The 21,783-nt window shown below is 40.3% G+C and overlaps 1 protein-coding gene across 14 annotated transcripts in view; it reads left to right on the forward strand.

Moving 5' to 3' along the window:
* Positions 1-21,783, forward strand: part of GTDC1 (glycosyltransferase like domain containing 1) — a 463,274-nt gene that overhangs the window by 426,740 nt on the left and 14,751 nt on the right. The window contains exon 13 of one of the 14 annotated variants that reach the window (XM_068545182.1): positions 14,018-14,298. The exons of 12 other annotated variants lie outside the window; for them this stretch is intronic. In XM_068545182.1, the coding sequence (XP_068401283.1) occupies positions 14,018-14,053 (36 nt within the window). In that variant the 3' untranslated portion in view covers positions 14,054-14,298. Of the gene's footprint in view, positions 1-13,959; positions 14,299-21,783 lie in introns of those variants that run through there. One more of the 14 variants, XM_068545179.1, reaches the window with a different exon arrangement.

The following is a 21,783-nucleotide window of genomic DNA, read 5'->3' on the forward strand; positions in this document are numbered from 1 at the left end:
CAAATTTACAATAATGATTAAGTCAGAGGAGTGATGGTGGGAAGACCAGACACGTAACTGGGAGAGGCGTGCTTACTGTACAGTTAATCTTAAGCTGGGTCATAGCACACAAAGGCTTATTTCTACCCTTTATGACTTTTTACATGTCTTAAATGTTATTATTGGATATACCTTTTGATAGGAGCTATAGATACTTTGGTTACCATGTATAATATAAGAGCTCTAAATACTTTGCTACCGCACCATTCTTAACATTTCTCGACTCTAAACTATTGACGGAGTCAGGAAACCATTTTCCTCCAGACAGTGAAAGAAACTGCCCTAACCGCCAGTTTTGCGTGAGAAGAGTTTCCTCTGCTTACCTGGAGCCAAGGACTTAACCTTGACCCTGAAACAAACCATACCTAGGAAGAAAGTTAAACATGACTGTCTGTGGGTTCCTTTTTCCTGGGGCTGATGATCACCATTTCTAACTAATGCCTGTGGCGTTATAAATATAAGATGGAAAACTATAGCTCAATAAACTCCCTTTTGAAGAGTAAAGAGAGGAAGGTGTAGGAAGTTGTTATATCAGCCGGTCTTTTTTTATCTTGAAAAATTCAGAGCTCTGTGGTAGGGCACAGAGCTGTCTGAGCTGCTAACCGCTCTGCCCACTTCCTGTACTGTTACCTGTCCCCTTTCCTCTTTAAGACACAAGACTTTCGTTGCCATGAAAGGAGTCCTCCTAGTATCTTTAGGATGCCCTAGCTGCATGTGAGTTACGTATGACTTCAGGGTCCCCACTCATCCTCTGGCCCATTTCCCTAAATTGGAATTTGGGGTCAGTACCTTCAGGGGTCCTCCCATCACTTATCACCACCTTAGTGATTCCTTATTCTCTCCCATATCTCTGTGGTAATGACTTTCAACCCTAGGACGGGTTCATCGTTGTTCCCATAAACTGATACAAAGAATTGATGTTTCCTGAGAGATAATCTAAAATGTTTACTGTCCTATCAGTTACTGCATTTAAATATCAGACCTAAGATGGAGTGCTAGAAGATGTGATTTCTACTAGAAATACTTTTGTAACACTTTTCTCAAGAATTTGACGTCCTTTATATTTGAAAATGTAGTGTTTTGTCATCATTTCACAAGTGAGAAAATTAAGGCATCGTATTAAGGCTTATTTAAGAGCCAGACTGCCTTATAGAAACAGAAGGACGTTTTGTGTAAGTCTTTCCCTGCATGGGATAGTGTCATTGTCACCTACCTGTCTTTCAGGAAGCACGAAGTTCAGTGTTTGTGACTCACTGGGGACCCCTGGTTCCCTACTATTTCTCCCCTCACCAGGTAGGAGAGTGCAAAGGGCAGCAGGGTGTGGCCCACGCAGTTGGTTATAGAAGGCGAACGAGAGGCCCTGTGGTGTTGCCGATATTTTAAGTGTTTTTATTTTTTTAATGTTTTTTAAATTTTATTTATTTATTTTTATACAGCAGGTTCTTATTAGTTATCTACTTTATACGTATTAGTGTATATATGTCAATCCCAATCTCCCAATTCATCCCACCATTAAGTGTTTTTATTATGACCATTATTATGCCTATAGGGAGTCTTTGGGTCTCTACATCCATCCCAGGCCCCTGCCACTCCCTGTGGTCTTACACCCTGGTGGACTTTTACATCACATAACTTTCCTGGCCCTGCTGGTAAGCATTTATTTTGTAACGTCCCCATTTTAGCTGTGGGGAAACTGAGGGCTGAGGTGAGGTTGAGTTGCTCTGGGTCCCATGGTGGTAGAGGCGGGTCTAGAACTCAGCCTCTTTCAGGAGGTTGCGGTCAATTCAACTGGTCAAGACCATCCCTTAAAGGAGGGGAAGAGGAACATATCTGGCTGTCCATCTTTTCCCCCTTCCCTCCTTCTCCTGCTTCTCAGGATACTATCAGAAGAAATATAGATGAAGATGTTGCTAGTACCTGACTGTAGATTTATTTCATGTTCCTCCTGGCCTGGCTGCACTTGTAGTCTAAGTAACCATGAGAAGAGGAATGCAAAAGGATTGATTCCTGGTCCTAAAATCTCAGACTTTGCGGTACCTGTGATGTTTCTGAACAGCTGAGTCTTCTTTATTGCCTTTTGCATCATACAAGGAGAAGTTGTCTATCAAATCGATAGAAGGCTGGCCCTTTATCCAAAAGGCAGCCCCCATGATCTCGCCCGGTGCAAGGGGCCTAGGGCAGAGGGAGCAGGTGGCATCAGTGGCAGAAGCACCTTTAATTGTGCAACATAGGGCCTGCTTCCTCTCATCCCAGATAGTAACCCAGAAATTACATCCTGAAACTTATTTCCCTAGAAAGAAAAGGAAGGGGAGGGATAACTTAAAAAGGAGATACTTCTAATATGGTATTAGACTGTAATTCATAGGGAAATTTATGCCTGAGATATGAATTTCTGAAAATAGGGGTTTTTTTAAAAAGGGAAACACTGACACATCCTTAATTATAGAGTAATAAATACCAATGGTATATTATCTTCTGATATTTCCTTACACAGATATCAAAGCATGCAGCTGTTTTTGAAAACTGATAATCAAGTACAATATAAATATATTACATCTTGAGCTTACAGCACACCCTTCAACTAAGCAGCCTCATGGAGCACTTAACAGTGAGAAACAGAGCTGCTTAGAGTAGAAACCTAACTGAACAAATTAGCCTTGAATTGTAACTTAAGAATCATAGTCAAACCAAAACGCCTGGCCTTGCCAGGAAAGGCATTCCAAAGGCAAAGAGCACGCCAAGTAAAAAGGCTTTGCTTCAGGATTATGGAGGCAGTTCTCAAAAGCCAGCACAACTTAATGATCAATCAGAAAAATACAGAGCAGTAACTTCACAACCGAAGGATGCATAAAAATTGTACAAAGCATTAATAGTGGAATGGGGAGGGAGAATGGGATTTTAACAGAAAGTATTAAGGTCTTAGAAAACTATATTTATTGCTTTCCGTCCTGGCAGCAAAAAGAAAGAAAGAGAGACAAACGTGGTCAAAGAAAAGTACGTGGACAAATGCAGGGGGTAGGAAAGGAAATGAAGGTTAAACGAGGCCAATATGATTCAGAATGAAAGGGAGGGAGGAGAATCTAAGGAACCAGCTGCGTTCCTAAATGTTACATGAAGAAGAGCTGAAATTGAGAGGGGGAGGTCTGGGTATTCTACTAAGTGGATTAATGTCTTCTTCCTGGGGTGTCTGAAGTTGCAGAGTTTAATTTATTTGGTACAGGATTTTATTGTGAAATTCTTAACGGGGGTGGGGGATACATAGGGACAATTATAAACACTTAGAAAGTAGAAAAGGGGAACATGTAATGCTTTTCATAAATCTAACTATAATAAACATAGGGTTTGAAGCTATGGACACAGGTAAATGGTCAAAAAATATTTAGTCCATAATAGTAGAACTTAAAGGAAATGTAGACAAAATTTAAAAGACTAAAAAAAAAAAAATTAATAACCACATAGATGTGTGAAGCCAAGGATTTTGAGTGACTTAGGGGCTAGTTTTATTGCCGCTCTCCTTTCTCCACCCATTTAAAAAAAAATAAATCATAACTCTGGCATTTAGAAACCTACTCATGAACATCATTTATTAATATAAACTCAATCCTGTGCTGTTCTTTGGTGGGTGGTAAAAACATGAACTAATAAAACTGGCCTAAAACGACAGCAGGATGATCCTTTCAAAACACTGGAAAGCTATAGGGAAAGAAAAACTCCTAATTTGCTCTTTCACCTTTATTTTACTGAAGGAGAAAGTCAAAATGTGGAGTGGGTGTGGCTAAATCAGACTAGATGCTGAGGGAGATTTTAAAAGATTTTCCTAAACATGTACCAGAAGGGGGGAGGGCTTGCAACTTAGTGTGATTTATAGCAATTTATTAATCTGCTCATCTACTACCACATCTGGGGAAGGTGGCAAATAAGTAAGGCTCTCTGCCTTCTGCAGTGGAAGAGACTAGAGCAGAAATTTTAACTGTGTTCCCTGAGTGTAATGCTGCTGTCATCTGGCTGGCAACCAGTCCACAAACTTACTCGTTCAGGCATTTGTCTGGCCAATAACGTAAGAATCATTTAAACTGAAAATATGGATCAGGATGTATTTAAGAATTACTGATATGCAGCTATTAATCTTGAATGCAAATAGCATTATTTGGGGTGTGGGCAAATCAGTTAACTGGAACCACATGGAAAAGCACTTCGAATTTTTTTTAAATGCTGTGGGGAAAATGGCACTGCTGGAGAAGTTACAAATAAAAGACAGAAAAATATCTACAAAGAGAAAGGGTGGTAAAATGACTAAGCAAGGTGGTCTTGTTGCCTCCAACCTGCTGCATAAATTGTATCAGTAAACACATTACTAACAAAGAGCCAAATTCCTCTATTTCTCAAGCTGACCCAGCAGCAAGAGGAAGAAAACACAGAAAAGTGCAATGCCTGGTGCCTCAGGGTGACCCTCAAAGGTCATGTCTCTAATTTGTGTTAGAAATTGAGGGTACAGAACTAGAGGTTTGTGATGGTCACAGAGTGGACTTCGGCTTCTGAACACTTTTCTACCCCCTGTGAAGAATTTAGGACGTCATGGAGTTGAACTGGCATCTTAAATCCCAGGGACACGGTGGAAATTGTTTTGTGATCATAATGAATTAAGAGAAAGGGCATAAACGCATACATCGCTCCTTTTTCCTCCAGAGCCCAGAACCATGAGGGACCTTGTGCTCTCTGGTGCTTGCAGCTATGTTCCCTGGCTTTCAGTCGGCTTGGCTTTTCCTCTGTATGTCTAATGCTGTGATATCAGGCCAGAAAAAAAAGGAATCTACAAAATTGCAAATTGCAAAACAAAATGTGCGAGTGTGTGTGCGCGCGCGCGTGCGCGACGTAGCTCACTGAAGATAATGAATTGCAACACTATAAGCACCAAATATTAAAACTTAAAAATGTGTAAGTAATGAAGTTTCTAGGAAGCAAAATCTACTCGGAGTATTTATAGTCCTTTTTTTTTTTTTTTTTTTTTTGTAAGAGGTTCCCCAGACTTCTGGGTGCATCATCAAACTGTCGTACTCGGCGAGGAGCGAGCAGCTGCGATTTGGCCCAAGGCACCACCTACCCAGAGTCACTACCAAATGTATTTTACATTTCCACTGTTAATAAAAGGGGGGGGGGACGAGAAAAGGCCTTTTTCCCCCCAGCATTCTGTGTTTCCTTTTGTCGCTGCCGTCAGCTGACACATGGAAAATGTGGTGCACGGTTTCGCTTGCCTTTAATCTGTAATTAAGGATTCCTTGTCTGGGGCTGGCTACCTCTTGCTCCTTGCCTCCTTGCCTCTCAAGTCTTCCGCCTTCGGTCGGGTTTGGCCCCGCGCCGCAGGCTGGGGGCTCGGGTGGCCCGACTGGGCCGCTGGCAGAGGGGCGGCGGCGGGGCGCGGGGGCCTCGGCCGGAAGAAGCGCTCGCCTGCCCGAAAGCGCGCGCCCCAGCGCCCGCCCCGAGCCCCGAGCCCCGAGCGTCGGGGCAGCGGCGCCGGAGCCTCCGAGAGCGCGAAGGGCTGGCCGAGGGTCCGGCGGGTCCAGGGCCTGCGGGCGCTCGCCGCGCGCCCTCTCCCCGGGGCCGATGTGCCCGAGCTCCGGTCCGCGGCGGCGCTCGCCCTCAATGCCCCGCTCGATCCCGGCCAAAGCGCGTGGAGGTAGTTGTACACCTCTACCGGCGAGAGAAAACGGGACGCAGGGGCACGTCGAGGTCACGGAGTCCTCACCGAGCCCCCTCGGCGGCGCTTGAGCCCAGAACCGAGAGCCAGAGGAACCCCGAGGCCGCGGGGCGCGTCCCAGGCGGCGGGGCCGAGCGAGCCCCGGGCGACCGCCGCGCTCGCGCTCACAACTCGCTCGGACTCCCGGGCAAAGCCGTGCCGGCACGCGTACGCCGGCGCGCGCACAGCCCGACACGCGCACACTGTCACGCACACACGCGGGCACGCACCCCGGCACGCGCGCACCGACACTCACATGCTGACACACGCACACGTGGCGGATGGCCCAGTGCTACCCTGGCTCCCTCGCGCCGGGCTTGACTGGTCCCCCTCCGCACCTCCGGGAAGGCGGCGTAGCCCTGGCGGGCAGAACTCTTCTCTGTTCGTCCAAGTATTTTATTGTACTTGGTTCCTTGAGTCGGCCAGTCTCATACCTCAGTGAGAGAATCCGACGGAGATGAAGCAAAAAGAATGATTTCTCTCCCCGCTGTCCTTTTTAAAAAATGTAACTTAAGCAAAAACAGAGATGGGAGTAGGGATGGGCTCGGGAACTCTCCAGGCAGGGATTCTGGCTATTAATTTTAAAATACTCCTCTTCGAATCTCTCATATATTCAGACTTGTGATTTCAACCCCACTGCCAGCCCTCAGGTCGCCTTTCTTTTCACCTCATACCTGTGTTTTGGATTGCAAACTGTTTCTCCCCCTGACCACCAATTGTTTGTTTAGGAGGCGCAAAGAGGCTGGGGGACAGAGGTTAAGCAGTGTTTGGGTAGGAGAATATTTAGAAGCGCCACATTGATTTCCAAAAAATCGTGGGAAAACGTTTAATCTCATTTTGAGGCATCTATGTTTTTAAAAGGGCCTCCTTCCTGCTAGTATTACTATTTATCATGAGGTATTTATTTGCATATACACATTTAAAACTGTATGTTTAAGAGAAAAATGCCTTTTGTTCTTGGTTTCAGCAGAGCCCTTTCCTTTTCTGTCCATCTAAGTTGTAGCATACTTTCCTCTCTTTCCCACCAATAGAGATTGTAGGCTAAAGTGGTGCACTCCAGTGACCAAATATAAGAAACCTTAGCCTGGAGTGTTGGTGACCATCGCTGGCATCTATCACTCAAGATTTTACCCCCTCTGGTTTGAAATGGTCCTCAAACTGTAGACCTGAACGTAGAGGTTGGTTGATTGTTTGTTTAAAATGTGAGAAGAGCAGTCCGGGAGTAAACCGAGGTAGGGGAAGGTGGCCTACCTAAGCCCAGCCTTGGAAGCTAGAACAAGAACACTTGGGAAGTGCACCGAGAAGAGAATGTCTCTAAACAATGATAATCAGGGCTTTCAAAAACCATAAAACGGATTGAAATATCTGATTCATTATTTATTCATCCCAGGACAACTTTGCAAATCTGAGAATAGTGTTTGAAAACCGAGTGCCTTCTATTTTGTACATCAACTCAGCAGATGTGTCTCCCTTCCAAAATGTGGCCAAAGGGTTAAAACTGTAATTTTAGAAAGGAATCTCAGTAAATGACCTTAAGATCTGATACATATCCTTTTCTTTCTGGCAATAATATCCCCCAAAGAAAAAAATACATACTTATTGATATAATGATAATGTTTCTCATTCTGAGTAGAAGTGTCAGAATGATTCCCGTTTGTGGAAGTGTTTTCAAAACTGCGAGTACACTTTCACTACTATGAGAGCTGATGAGCCAATGAAGGGGAACTTCTTTTAACTCCATAATAGCAGGTTATACAGTAAATGAACAATGATGGTCAAATAGCCAATTATGGTATAAATATCCGTTGTTTACAGAGAGGTGTTAAATGAGCCTTTGGAGTACAAAGGATTAGACTCATCTAAGCTACCATTTGTTCTTCAACCCATTATGTCTTCCCTTAGAAAGGCCAGTGCCGTTGTAGGTAATATGCACACAGAGCATACTTCTCTGTGTTGATTTTAGTTTGCTTTATTTCAATGCACACTGTTGTTTACTTTTTAAAATTTAAATAAATGTCAGCATTGTATAATTTCTATGTTAACAAAGCAGTGAGCAAAATCCCTTGTATGTTTATAAAATATTATTGTTTAATTCACATAGTTTAGAAATTCCAAATGTTGAGAATAGGAAGGAGGCCAAATACCATCTGTTTATAACTATGATGCATCGTAATATGTGTACTTTTAAAAGGAGTTTGGTCAATCATGCCACTAATTTATCTGCTCGGAATATGTTGAAGATTTAAAATGTAATTTACAGGATTACTTTTAGTGCGTTGCATCCAACTGTGAGTTGTAAAGAAATCGGTCTCTTCTGTTTTTCTCAAATTAATCATGTAACAACCCCAATTAATGGGGGCTGTTAAATGTGTCGCTTTTTGCTTAGCTCCAGAATTCTTCTAACTTTGGCTCAGTCTACCTTCTTGATGTTGATAAAAACTCCAAGGACAAATGAAACAAAACACTCCTAGCTGTGTCTTTCTGCCAGGAGATAGTCACTTAGAATGCGAGGCAGGATATGATAGCTAATAATTAGCTAGCATCAGCTCTGAGAAATTACCTGTGAAATACCCTTTGATACTGGGTTGAAAAACAACATTTGACATTCTCTGTTTTAAAATAGTACATGCTTGTCCCCAAGATTTCTGATTTAACTTACCTTTTATTTCAAATGCATCTAAATGCATACCATGAAACAAAGGGAGTACATTTACTTGCAATAGATGAGCAGGTTTGGGATTTTATTTTTCAGTTACAAACTCAAGTTTAGTGCGAAATTCCTTGCTTTGCAAACTGGAGAAATTCAGCAACAGGGCCTTCAATTCAGGGCAGACATAGTGTCGAAGTCCAGTGGTGGCTTTAGGGTCTCCCATCAGGGGGTCTCTTTCTCAAGAAGGAGGAACTAAAAACTCTCATGTCCTGAAAAAGGTTTGGAAAATGTGATAAAAAACATTGATAAGCAAATGATAGTTCCTAGATTGATTTTTAGCAAGGTCGAATCAGTAGAAAGCTACGCCTTGAAATGCTTTGATAGACAAATACCCGCAGAAATATCAAAACACTCTCCCAGTCACTGGTGGGTGTTATGGGTCCTTTACTTCTCAGTTTTTTCAACGGGCGCTGTGTACAGCGGCTTCTTTGTCCATTAAGCAGTATCTGTTTTCTCAAACATTTTAGTTTTAGCAGCTTCCTCTAAAATTCTATCAACCTAGATTATTTACTTACACATAATTAAGAACATTAAGAGTCCCTTTTCCAAGTAAACAAGCTGAACTATATATACTTTTTAAAAAATCTAATTGTAACATTTTTTAAATCTGGATTTTTTTCCTTTCTGGTCTGATTTTTTTCCCCATAAAATGAACCCACTGGGTCTTTATGTTATAGAGATATGCTCAGGCTTGGTTTCCTTTGAGTTACAATAGGAAAATGCCAGACCCTTTTTTTTTCCTAAGTAATTGCTGAAGTGTAGAGAGTAGAAGAGAGAGTACAAAACAGAAAGAAATGTGAGGGATACAGAAGAAAGAAATTGGAGAAGGTGGAGGGGAAGGGAGATGAGAGAAGCAAAAGATGTAACTGGGATAAAAGAAGCCTATCAAACAAAGCTTTCAAAATTTCTTTGACTGGCATAAGACATATTAAAATCATCATCATTTCCAAATAAAACCTAGATTGTTGCATTGAGATATTAAACAGCCATGGGAAACTCTTAAGTGAACCTTGATTGATACTTGTGGACCAGTTTTTCCATTCAAGCCCAACTTTTTTTTTTGGCTGAACCCAGGCCCTCGGCAGTGAGAACACAGAGTCCTAACCACTGAACTGCCAGGGAATTCCGTCAAGCCTAACATTTTTAAGAGAAACTTATATTAGATACCCGTATCCTCACTAGGAGGTGGAGAAGGAGGAGCAGAGACATTCTCTGCTTTTAAAGCATTTATGATATAGAAGTAAGCCATACATACACAAAATAAGACTATGTATAATGCATTGTTATATGTTACCTACTGTCAGGGTAAAAATAAAGAAGATTTTAAATAGAGGAATTATTCAGACATGCTTTCCTTCCGAGTACCTTGGCTAGCAGTTAAATGCTAAACAAGTTAAGCAAGTCTTTAAATGTATAAACCAGTTAAGCAAGTCTTTAAATGTATAAACCCTTTGGAATCCCGAAGTCTAATAAATTGCAGTAGACATATAATTGAGATTGAAATTGGCATGTAGGTGTGCATTTCATGTTTCCTTTGGAGCTGACTTAGTACCATGGCAACAAGCCACATATGCACATAAGTCGTTGTATAGCCATGCTATCTTGACGACCAAAATCACTTTATAAAATATACTTTAATAAGTTACTACAGAGCCTTGAAGTTAAGCCATATAATTTAACCAATACTCAGTGAGCATTTCTAGGTATCATATATAAATTGGGTAAATGATAAAAAGAAAAGCATTAAGAATAAGAAAATGTATGGGGAAACTATTTGCTTCTTCCAATTAATCTAAAACACACCAGAAGGTTTTCTCATTTTGTTTTTTATGAAGAATTACTGACCCAAAGAAAAGTCAAATGAGGACTACAACTAAACAATAAAAGCAACAATAACAACAACAAATAAAAACATTGCTTTTTTTAGGAGAGAAATATGAAAAGTAGTAAATTTATCCATTTTAAGAATTAAAAAGAAAAGACATAAAATTTAATACACACAGTAAATAATAAATATTCTTCTAGTTTCATATGATGGCTAATTAAGGAAAAAAGCCCATGAGGAAAATTTGGAAGAGAGACAAATATAACAAGGTAATTAACTCTTTGCTCCTTCAGCCTTAAAGGAGAAAGAGCAGAGTGAGATTTCTTAAGTTTGGACCTGCAGCAACCTCAGAGATCAAATCTGCCTCTGCAAGAGAAATAGAAGGATTCTAGTAGCGCTGCATCTCAAGTCAAGTCTTGTTATTGGCCCCGCTCTGACCTTGGCACCCCAAAGTCTCAGTCCCAGGGTTCTTTTCTCTTTGATTGAATTCCTGCCTTTTATCACAGACAGCAGCTTCGTTCTCATGGACCTTCAGCGATGGAATTCACTATCTGGTATTCGTTCTCTTACATTTGGGTCGTCCTTGATAGTTGAGGATGTACTTTTTCATCCATCATCTAATTTAGTCTTGCTAATACCCTTCTGATATAGGTAAACCATAGCTTTAATCCCAGACTTCAGAAGCAACTCAAAATAGTACTGCTAGTACATTGCAGAGTTGGGATTAGAAGCCATATCACACGGTGCCCGGTTTCCCCCTTTCCTTCAGACTGGACTTCATACTTTGTTCTTTATTTAAATTATGGGCATTAAGAATCTATTACAATCACTGCCTTTGTATTGGGTGGAGAGAAGAAGGAAAAGAAAGAGCAGAAGCAGAGGGGGATGGGGAAGAAGAAAAAGAAAGGAAGAGAAAAAACAAAACAATCCCTACAGGTTTTTCTGTGAAATGGGGAAGAATAAGTCTTTCAGTTGCCCCCTCTTCTGCTTGCAGAGGTTAGTAAAGAGAGAAGCACATCCTAAAATTTGTATCATATAAAGAAAAAACTAATTCCAAGCTATCCCAATGCTTTGTGTTTTAAAGGATAGAAATCCATTGACAGAGCTCTTTAATGAGTTCTTGGCTATGCATGCATAGGCCACAAGGTTGATTTTGAGTACAAGATGGAGAAATATTCTGTTTATGAAATTAAAGGAATTTGGGGAAATTGAAAAAAAAACCTGGTAGAGAGGAAAAGAAAATAGTCATAAGATGGAGAGACATTAGCTAGAACTTAACATATCCAGCAACAAATTCCCCATGGTGGGATATAGTTGATTATTAATTTTTTTTATTAGATGCGTATATTACACTCAGTTCTCAGCTTATACTCCAATGTAATCTCCATCTGTAACCCCAAAACTCCACTGAAAATCGGAGACACAAAACTGGCTTGATTTATTTCCACGTTTGGGGAATGAAGGCATAGACAAGGCAGACAAGAGTGACATTGCAGGAGGCATGATTTAAAATAAAGACGTAGAATGTTATGGAAGCAGGAAATAAGGACAGAAGATGATTAGGAGAAATGGAAGCCCCCAAGAATGAATACTAAGAAACAAGGAAACCCATAATACAGGAGATCTTGGGAAAAACCGCTAATTTGTTGATGCTGTAGACACTTGATATTTTTGGCTGTTCAGCATCTACCTAACCTTGTGTTAGAATCTAAAGTCCGATTTGAGGAATTAATTCTTTCTTACTGAATATAATCAGGCCTAGGAATTGAAACTTGCTTTGAATAGAGGAACAAAAAGACAACACTGGAATTCCAGTTCACCTGACCTAGCGCAGCCCAACCAGACTGTTTCCACCAAAAGGCGGCTGTTATTGGGTTCTGCTTCCTAACCTCCACAGCTCCTGGGGCTCCATCCGATCCCAAGCTCAGATGTCCAGCCTCCCTTTGATATGGTTCTCTATCCCTGGGATTCTGTCAGTTGCAGAAAAACAGAAAAACCTGGCTCAACTGAGTTGCTCTGGGAAAATTATCATTTCAGAAGCAAGAAATGTGGATGTAGAGTGGCTGCATCATCCCACTCTTTCATCCTGATATATTAGCTTCCCGTTGGCTATCCTCTTACGTTCACAAGAAGGCTACAGAAATCCAGTCATCACATCTTCACCACATCCCCCTTTTCAGACACAGGAGAAAGGATTTTTCTTTCTTGCTTGGGTCTCTTTCAGCAATTAAGGAAAGCTTTTCCCAGAAGCCCATTAGGAGAATTTCCCACACGTCTCATATATGCATAAACTGGTAGCAGGGATGGGAATGGCTTCTATTCAGTTAAGACCTAACTCGGAACCATATTGGGTGAGGGATAATTAGATCCATGAACAAAACTAGTGTGCAGTTCACAAAGATAAGAGGGAGGAGATGACTGTTGGGTCAGTAAAACATACTTCTTCCAATAAATACATTTATGTCTTAGTTATTCAGATTTGTTCTCTGTGGCTTGCAAAGAATTCTAATTAATACACTTGGTTACAGCTACCACTGGGATTATTTAAATTGTAGATAGCTTTCTATATATATACATATATATGTATATATGTATACATATATATATGACTTGCTTTTACTTTCAAAGTTCTTTTCTTTTTTTGTTCTGTTTTTATGTACGTGAAAGAATGAGTTGGATTTTAGAACTGTATTTTTTAATCTTCTACATGTCCAGCATTTATTGATCATGACTTTAATTTCCCAGTAATAATTTCCCCCCAAATCTCTAATGCCTCATTTTTACATTTATTCATACATTCCTTTCTTGTTCATTCAGAGATTCATCTCGTCATTAATTTCTTCTTCTTTTTTTCAAAAACTTGTTATGAGGTATCTAATATGTATGTGGAAGGCATTGGGTTAGCAAGGAAAAACAAACCAACAAATGTTAAACCACATTTGTGTAACCTTAAAATTAAGCATTTTTTATAACATTTTTAATAACATTTTTAATAACATTTTTAAAAGGGGAGCAATGAGACAAAAATGAAGCGTGCATGGACGTTCCCAGTCTTCCCTCATTTGCTAGCATGGTTTCTTGTGCTCTGAAGTGAGTCCTGCCCTGAGAGTCCTGCTTTGACAGACAAGGTCTTTTAAGCTTTAGGCATGAGAATAGGGAGGAAAGGAAGAGAGAACAAAAGTTGAAAAGGTTAAGTTTGGGGGAGGAGGTTATCTTGATGTGAGACTGGAATTTGAAGACAGATGTAAAGGCGCAAAAGCAGCTGTGGCGCATGAGCCACTGGATGGGGGAAGCAAAAGGGGATTTTTAAGGTTCTCTGTTCCCTTCATCATGTTCAAGAAAACAAATGAAGAGCTTGAGTTATTCTGAAATTATTTGTGGTTGCTGCACTATCGTGTGTTTTTATAACCATGATGTTGTTCATGTGGGTTATTGTTTTGTAATATCCAGGGCTCTATCTGATTGTGTGTGACAAAAATCAACTCACATTAATCAGGCATAAAATTTGGCTTATGTGTCAAAAAGTTTCAGGAGATGATCTTGGATATTATGAGAACTCCATCCTCTAGGATCTGGCTCAGTCTGTCTGTCTGTCTTTCTGTCTCTCTTTCTCATTCTAAGTCCCTCCTCTGCATTGTTTTCTTTCTCTAGAAGGCTACCTCAGTGTGGTGGGAAAGATGACTCATCGTATTTCACGTGATCTTTACAGCCTGAGAAGAGAGAATCGATCATATCTAGCATCTAAGTCAGACCCTGGTAAAAATGACACTGTCCACCCTACCTGAGTCACTTTCCTGCACTTGTGGGAGATGGAGGAGAACCGAGCAAGACATAATTTCAGATGACTGCTCCAGTGTTACAGTGGGATGACTCCTTCAATCCATATTACAAGAAACTTTCTAGCTATTGGGCAGAGGAACAAGTGATATAGGTAACATTGCATCTCTTGTTAATCAAATGTCCTCTCAGTTGAGTTATTTAGAGCGCTATATGGGGTTGAATTTTTACTTAAATTTAAGTGTCTGGTTGTCTTCTCAAATGTTGTTCAGAGACTTACACTCCAAGTAGCTTTGAAATGAAAATTGATGGATGTGCAGAAAAACATGGAAATAGAGCCACAAGACAAAGTTAGAATAAATGAAAGTAATATTCATCACTGGAAGAATGTTAGACTTGCACTTAAATGTCACCTAGAAACACTCAATTCCTTTGCAGACACCCTAAGATGGAAAAATATCCACCAAGAGATAAAACTTGTATTTCTTTTTGTTTTTAGGACACACTCAAATGAGTTGCCTGTCGCATGCTAGATAGTACAATTGACACTAGAAAGAGATTGTAGAATTTCCAAGCTAGAGAGGTTCATGAGTTGTGAAAGATTATCATTCAAGTGTCAAGTATCTGTCAAAAACTACTTGTGGAAGTGTTGGCAAGAATGTGGAGGAAACGGAACCCTCCTACACTGTTGGTGGGAATGTAAATTGGTGCAGCCACTAAGGAGAATAATATGAAAGTTCCTCAAAAAATTAAGATTAAAACTACCATATAATCCAGCTATCTCACTTCTGGGTATTTACCAAAGAATTAAAAAAAAAACTAATTCAAAGCCATGTATGTACCCCTACATTCATCGTGGCATTATCTACAATAGCCAGGATATAGAAACAACCTAAAGTCCATCAATGGAAGAATGGATAAAGAAGATGTGGTACATATATACAATGGAATACCACTCAGCCATAAAAAAAGATGAAATCTTGCCATTTGTAATAACATGGATGACCTCGAGCGTATTATGCTGAGTGAAACAAGTCAGACAGAGAAAGACAATTACTGGATGCCTTCACTCATATGTGGAATATAAAAAACAAACAAAAAGAAAAGAAATGAACAAGCCAAACAAAAACAAACACGTAGTTACAGAGAACAGAGTAGTGGTTACCAGAGGGGAAAGGTTGGGGGAAGGGTGAAACAGAAAAAGAGGATCAACTGTATGGTGACAGATGGAAACTAAATTGTTGGTGGTGAGCACACTGTAGTGTATACAGAAGTAGAAATGTAAGGCTGTATACATGAAACTTATATAATGATATAAACCAATGCTACTTCAATAAAAAAATTTTTTAATAAATAAGCAGTAAAAAAAAAAAAAAACAAAAACCCAAACAAAACAAAACTACTTGTTGATTGTTATGAAAAGTTTTTAATTTCCAATGATAAAGCATCAATTTGGGGGGTACGTTCTGAGCTTAACCAAATTGAGAATGCAAAGAGAACCCTGGTCTTCTTTTGTATGCCTAAAACTTACAAAAGTATTAAAGAGGTCAAGGTCCTGAGCCCCCGTTATATGAAGGACCGGTGGCTAGAATGAGGAGTATAATGGTTGGTGACCAAAAATGACTCAGAAGATACTTTGGGCTCTGACTATGAAGATTTACTCTTAACCCAGAATAAAGTGGCATTTTTTTGTATTAACAAACATATTTGAATAAACTTTTGTAAGTCAACATAATAAAAAGTTATGTACATACTGTTTGCTGTAGTTATGGTGCATCGAGTGATTATTCCCAATTCCACCCTATTTTGAACTATACAGTATACATGTATGCCCCTTTCCACGTGGCTTTGCAGTGTCTCCCACTAAAGGAAGCAGGGTACTGTCCCCAACCCATTGATGTTGGGCTTGGCCATGTGACTTGCTTTGACCAATAGAATGGGTGGAAGTGACAGTGTGCCTTTTCCAAGCCGAGGCTTTAACAGGCGTTGCATGTTCCCTCTGCTTGAACATCTGTCATGCACCATGAGAACACAACGGGCTGGAAGCATATGGACATGTATGAAGTAGACCTGAACCCAACCCAGCCTGCAGCTTGGAGCTCAGAGCTGAATCCTGAAACTGAGTCTTTACAAGTGACTTGCATCAACTCACAGACCCATGAGGGAGAAATAAATGCTAGTTGTTTTAAGTCACTGAATTTTGGAGTGGTTTTTCATGCAGCATTATTATAGCAATAGCTGACTAATAGAGTAGTATTTCTTTCCTCTCTCTACAAGTGTTTTGAAATTGATGTTGCATCTAACAACGCATAGCATCATAGGATCAAGCAAATTCAGTAATTATACGGTTAATCATTTAATTAGAATTATGAAGTGGTACAAAAATGATGCAAAGAACACAAAACACAGAGACCTAATCTGATCTGAGAGTCTGGAAATGTTTCTCTGAGGAAATGACATTGAAGCTGAGACCTAGCTTTTGGCTAAGCAAATTTGGGGAGTATGGGGGGAAGTATTTTGAGTGCAGGTAACAGTCTTTGCAAAGCCCTTGAGGCAAGAAAGAGAAGGTCATTGAGTACGGAGAATTATCTGGAAAGCAGAGAGGAAACAGGAAAGTGCCAAGAGAAGAGAGGTTGGTGAGGTTCAGTTTACCGCAGTTTTATGGGCTGAATTGTGTCTCCCTCAAAATTCATATATATTTTTTAAAATTAATTAATTAATTTTTTTGGTTGAGTTGGGTCTTTTTTGCTGTGCACGGGCTCTCTCTAGTTGCGGCGAGCGGGGGCTACTCTTCCTTGCGGTGCGCAGACTTCTCACTGCGGTGGCATCACTTGTTGCAGAGCACGGGCTCTAGGCCCGCGGGCTTCAGTAGTTGTGGCACGCGGGCTCTAGAGCGCAGGCTCAGTAGTTGTGGTGCACTGGCTTAGTTGCTCTGCGGCATATGGGATCTTCCCGGACCAGGGCTGGAACCCGTTTCCCCTGTCTTGGCAGGTGGACTCTTAACCACTTCACTACCAGGGAAGCCCAACATTCATATATTGATGTCCTTAACACCCAGTACCTCAGAATGATTTGGAGCTAAGGTGTTAAAGTGGTAATTAAGTCAAAATGAAGTCATTAGGGAGAGTCCCAAAGTCAGTCTGACTGATGTCCTTTAGAAGAGGAGATTAGGACACAGACACATATTTTAATGCTTTATTTTTCTTTTCTAATGTTTTAAACATTTAAAATTTATATATTTTACAGTCTCTCTATTATAGCTCTATTATCTGAAATTCCTTGGGGTTTAATTCTGCTGTGTTTACCCTTTCCTGTGCCTCTCAAGGTGGATTGTTACCTTGTATGTGTTGTAATTTTGAACAGTGAGCTCATTTTTGATAGGCTTCATCTGGAGGCATCAGGTGTGGCCTGTGATGAGGTTTTATTACACCATATTTTTTTCTCAGTCTGCTTCTGCTGGGAATACACTGAATCTCAATATGGAGTGTTCAGGGCCATGTGGTTGACACGAAGCTCATTTGAGGTACATGTCTGTGATTACAATTTCTCTGGAAAGGCTTATTTTCTACCCTGCACCCGGGCCTCAGTAGCTTGCTTCCTTGTTGTCTCTTTGTGCTAGTGTGCAGATTATTTCTCCTCTACCATTTCACGGAAGGGGAAGCCCTTAAATGATCCTGGATTTATGTAAGAGGTTCAGTTTCAAATCCCCACCTCCCTGCAGAATTTCCAAGGTCTTGTCTTCTGTGTCTTTCTGAGAATGAAAATGAAAACTCCTAGGTTTCTGAGACATAACCCCACCCTAGTCCACCCCAGCTCCTATACTGCCTAGTTAGTTCATGTGGTTACCCCTTGGGCTCTCAGTTCCTTCTTTCTTTTGGCCTCTGGTGATTTCTCTTACTTTCCCGCAAACTCAACTCTGGATTGAAGAGGATAAGGAAAACATTACATGGAAAAACTTGACTGGTACTCCTTCCCCTTCCTGAATAATTCATTTCTAAAGCCATTAGGTGAGACAGAGCAAGATTGGAGAATATCAGGGTCCAAGGAGGATGAAGAGAACATCCAGTCAAGGATGGTAGGCAAAAAAGCATGAGGAATCAGCCTGAACAGTGCGAGAAGGTCTCCACACAGGGGAGTCAGGGCCCAAGCAGGGAGAGGAGGGCATCTGTGTGTGGGAGGGGATCATAGCAGGGATGGGAGATTGGTTGCATAAAGTGAGGTTGATTGCGTAAGTAAATATTTGAAGAATTACGGAAGCTTGTCTTCTCACTATTAGAGAAGGGGTTACATATACAGAAAGGGAGAAAACTAGAATGAACATGTGATTGGAGGTATAAGCATGAACTCGTGGTTTTCAATATCTATAGATAAATATGGATAGATAGATTTCAATTTCTATAGATAGAAATAAATATAAACGTAAATATATGGTACACACATATATATAATTCCTGGCTCTATATGGGAAGCAGCAACACTCCAAAAACAATGAACATACATAGCACCCAGATCTTGGCTTCCAAATACCATATTCCATTAAGAAAAAAAAAAGGAAATTTTTAGAGAAATGCCTGATTCTGGGGCTGAGGGAGAGAAAAAGTACAAGAAAAACCTGGAACTTCTACCATAAACCAAAGAAGTGTTAAAAAAAAAAAATGATGGGCACATATCAAAAGGGCCTAGAAGTCAGCTTAACTGAACTCCTACTAGCCACATTGGACATAATTTGAGTATTCATATGGATAGTAACATGATAGTAACTCATAGAATTTACAATATTAAGTAAAATAAGAGACCAAGAGACCATACCGGCATAAATCAATGAATGAATGAATGAATGAATGCAGTTAAAGTTTGATGAGGGACAGGATATTTACATGGTTTCAGAGTACCTCGCCACAAAAGGGGGAAAGTAACTTTATGGTGGAAGAGCCTGGAAGACATCACTTTTATCAAGTGGTGACAGTGAACATCAGCTATTGAAACCATGCATGACCTGGTCTGCTTCTTTGAGAGGAACACAGCATCACTTCTGTGATACTATGACCTGAATCCAATACTGAGGAAACTTCAGGCAAATTTAAACTGAGGGAAATTCTACAAAGTAACTGGACTCATCTTCGAAACATCAAAGTCATGAGAGTCCACCATAGACTGAAGAATATTCCAGACTGAAGGAGACTATAAAGACATGACAAGTAATGCAGTGTGTGATTCTGAAGTGGATCCTTTTGTTACAAAAAATATTGTTGCATCAATTGGTGAAACTGGAATGTGGTCTGTGGACCAAAGGGCAGGAGTGTATCAAAACGTATTTCCTGGTTTTGTTAGTTGTGTTGCAGTCAGTAGGAAGATGTTCTTATTTGTAGAAAACACACATTAAATTGTTTGGGGCTAATGGACCATCTGGTCAGCAGTTTATAAGTATTCAGGAAAAACAAGCTATTTGTACTGTATGTCTAGCTTTTTTGCTAGAAAAAAAAAAAGAATTTTTGATTGTTTCAAAATTTAAAGCGACCAATAGCAAAATAAAAAATATGTGATGTAGCTTAAGTAGTACTAACTATTCTATTCAACAAACTAGAAAAAAATAAAAAATCCAGCCAACTAAACTCTAAGAAAATAGGGGAAAGAAATAAAGGATCAAACAACAAAATTAATGAAGTAGAAGACAAAAAAGCAAGAGAGAGAGGATACATAGGGACCCTTCTTCACCATTGGGCAGCTACTAGGACTTTCGTCCTTACTTGCATGAGCAATGGATGCTCCTGCAGAAAGAGAGGCGAAGAGACAGTTCTCAGATTTTGAATTTCAAAACCCTGGACCTTTGTGTATCAGACATGCCCTAAAGATCTGAAATCATGATATTAACATCACAAACAAAAGATTTGAGAAAAATAGATGAAAATTCAGTGTATTTCACCATATATTAAATGAAGTCTCTATAGGTTAAGGAAGAGAAGAAAAGGAGAAAATGGTCAGAAGGAAAGCACAGAGCTTAAAGACTGGTGGTGTCGCTGAAAAGGGACTTTGGCTCTGATCTTCCTGCACCTGACCTGGGGGAAATGTCCATGGTTAGCAGAATCTGGGAGCAGAGAGCTAGCTGCTCTTGTGTCTTGGGGGAACCCAAGATCCTCTAGCCTCACAGGTTCCCTGTGCCCACCACAGGGCAGGAGCAGTAGAAGAGAGAGATGGCTGTGAGAGTGTTCAGGTAGCCAATCAGAGAGAGCCTCTGTGTTCCTGATATCCCACTGAGTCTCTGAAAGAACCACATAGTTGCTATAGGCCCAGAAGTCTAAGAACATTTAACCTAATAGGTTAGGGTTAGGGTTGGCTTAGACAAATTAGTAAGGTCCAGATAGGATGGTGACATCTCAGAGACTTGCATGGATCAACCCTGGAGGACCAGAATTGGTAACACATCTCTTAGTGAATGTCAGCGTGAATAGATGATGGCTCCCATCCTAGCATCCTGTTTATTTGTAAACTATTCTGAACATAGTCCCCAAGTTATTAGATAGGTGGATGGATGAATGGCTGGCTGGATGGCTGGCTGGCTGGCTGGCTGGATGGATGGATGGATAATAAAAGGGCAATTCCTAAATTATATCAGTCTAAAAGCTGCTGTGTTATAGAATTTCATACCGCTAAGAATGCCACTAAGAGAATAGCCAAGTTGCCCTCATTTACTCATGCCCATCCTGGCACTGCTTTCCAAGATGAGCAGCAACTAAGACTGGGAGAAGAATAGGTTCTAATATCATTTTCATCTGCAGCTGAAATAGCCCCAGAGTCAGTAGATAAAGCAAATGTCTTTGCAAAACAGTACATTAGGAAGAAATACCATTGGAAGTTTCAGACACTAAAAAGTATTTTTTTAAAAAGACACTTCTTCCGTGTTTGCTTGTTTACTAAAGACAAATAAAAGGCATTTGAATTATTTTCTGCCCGTTTGGAATCTTCTCTTTTTATCTTGGCCTTACCAGGTTTTTATTTGTATACTTAGGGAGATCTTTATGGAAGGAAAATTGTAATTCTAAAGCAGTCTGCAAACAAACACTCACACAGCATAACCAAACCACAATTTTATGCAGATTTTTTTCCTCTATCTTAGATTCTGAGTTCTTAAAGGAAAATGTGGATGCAGTGGTGTGTCACAACTGCTATTAGAGAAGTCCAAGGGAAAAGAGTACAACATGATGATCAGCCTTGGCAGTCTCCACATACAGCGTGATTATATTGTAATACTGTTTGATGCAATGATATGTTTGATCAGTTTCAAGAGACGAATATCACCTCACTTCAAACAATATGATACAGTCTCATTGTGTGGAATTATGGCCGCTGTCAATCAGCATATGGCATAACCCTTAAAGTGCCATCTTTGGGGAATGTCATAAAAATGATTGCAACACTTGCATTAATTAGTAAGTTTTTGCACTAAAACCAAGCAAAACCTGTTAAGGCAATTTATCTGCTATATCTCTGTTCATTTTTGTTATCACAGAAACGTGTATATAACCCACCCACGCAAACACTCAGCCGATTAGCTCAACGTACTAGAACAGCCGTGCTAAAAAAAAATCCTAGTGTGAGTATGAGCTCCCCTCCCCCATATAAATCAGTAAGCTATATTTTCTCTATTTTGTTTTATGGTCCCCAACATACCCTTACCTTGAGCCAACTATCCTATCAAAG

The sequence above is a fragment of the Eschrichtius robustus genome, chromosome 5 (genome assembly GCF_028021215.1).
Source record: "Eschrichtius robustus isolate mEscRob2 chromosome 5, mEscRob2.pri, whole genome shotgun sequence".
NCBI classification, from domain to species: domain Eukaryota; kingdom Metazoa; phylum Chordata; class Mammalia; order Artiodactyla; family Eschrichtiidae; genus Eschrichtius; species Eschrichtius robustus.